The sequence below is a fragment of the Austrofundulus limnaeus genome, unplaced genomic scaffold (assembly GCF_001266775.1).
Source record: "Austrofundulus limnaeus strain Quisiro unplaced genomic scaffold, Austrofundulus_limnaeus-1.0 Scaffold746, whole genome shotgun sequence".
NCBI classification, from domain to species: domain Eukaryota; kingdom Metazoa; phylum Chordata; class Actinopteri; order Cyprinodontiformes; family Rivulidae; genus Austrofundulus; species Austrofundulus limnaeus.
This window is the reverse complement of record NW_013953148.1, coordinates 12,104-12,757: the sequence shown is the minus strand read 5'-3', so window position 1 is coordinate 12,757 and position 654 is coordinate 12,104. Positions and strand designations below refer to the sequence as shown.

At 40.5% G+C, this 654-nt stretch overlaps 1 protein-coding gene across 1 annotated transcript in view; it reads right to left on the bottom strand.

Moving 5' to 3' along the window:
- The window catches only part of LOC106532298 (poly [ADP-ribose] polymerase 14), a gene marked incomplete in the record, with an annotated part of 20,296 nt that overhangs the window by 7,732 nt on the left and 11,910 nt on the right, over positions 1-654 (bottom strand). The window contains 2 exon segments of the mRNA XM_014028325.1: positions 136-360; positions 446-654. Of these exon segments, the coding sequence (XP_013883779.1) occupies positions 136-360; positions 446-654 (434 nt within the window).

Sequence of the window (654 nt, the reverse complement as noted above, 5' to 3'; positions counted from 1 at the left end):
GCTACAAATAAGAAACTTGCTGTATAACATGTACCAACATGGATCACGTGATTCTATGACATAAACTGCATGTACTCTAAGACGATAGATTTAAAACCTGTATTTTCTAAACAAGCAAATGCAGCATTTCCTTACCTTGCTAGATTCCTTATCCTTTGGATGAACAACAATACGGACCAGAAAAGGTGTTTTGATGGTTCGATTATGTTCAAATGCACGGACTTCCTCCAGAAGAACACTGGAAGCTATCTTATGAGGGAACTGCAATAGAGCACCGGTTCCAAGCACTGGAAAAGCAACTGAAGTAAAGTTGTTGATCTCACAGGATGCTAGTATTTTTCTTATTCCTTTCTTCAGTTCCTGAAAGGTTAAAGGGTTGTTTGTTGTAGTTTTGACAAAAACACAATTAAGCCAGCAATAGTGGCACAAAAACATTTTTTTTCACCTGGATTGGTCGTCCATCTTGGTTATTATCCCAGCGGTCTAGGTTAAGGAAGATGACTGTCTTGCATTTTAAACCAGGCAAACTGTCTAAAACAACTGTTTCACCTGGCAAAGCTACTCCTCCAGTGTCCTCATGAAACTTGGCTGTCAGCAGCGGTCCGACCACACTGGCCAAAGCTTGTCCAATTTTAGTTGAGACAGGGTTAAGGC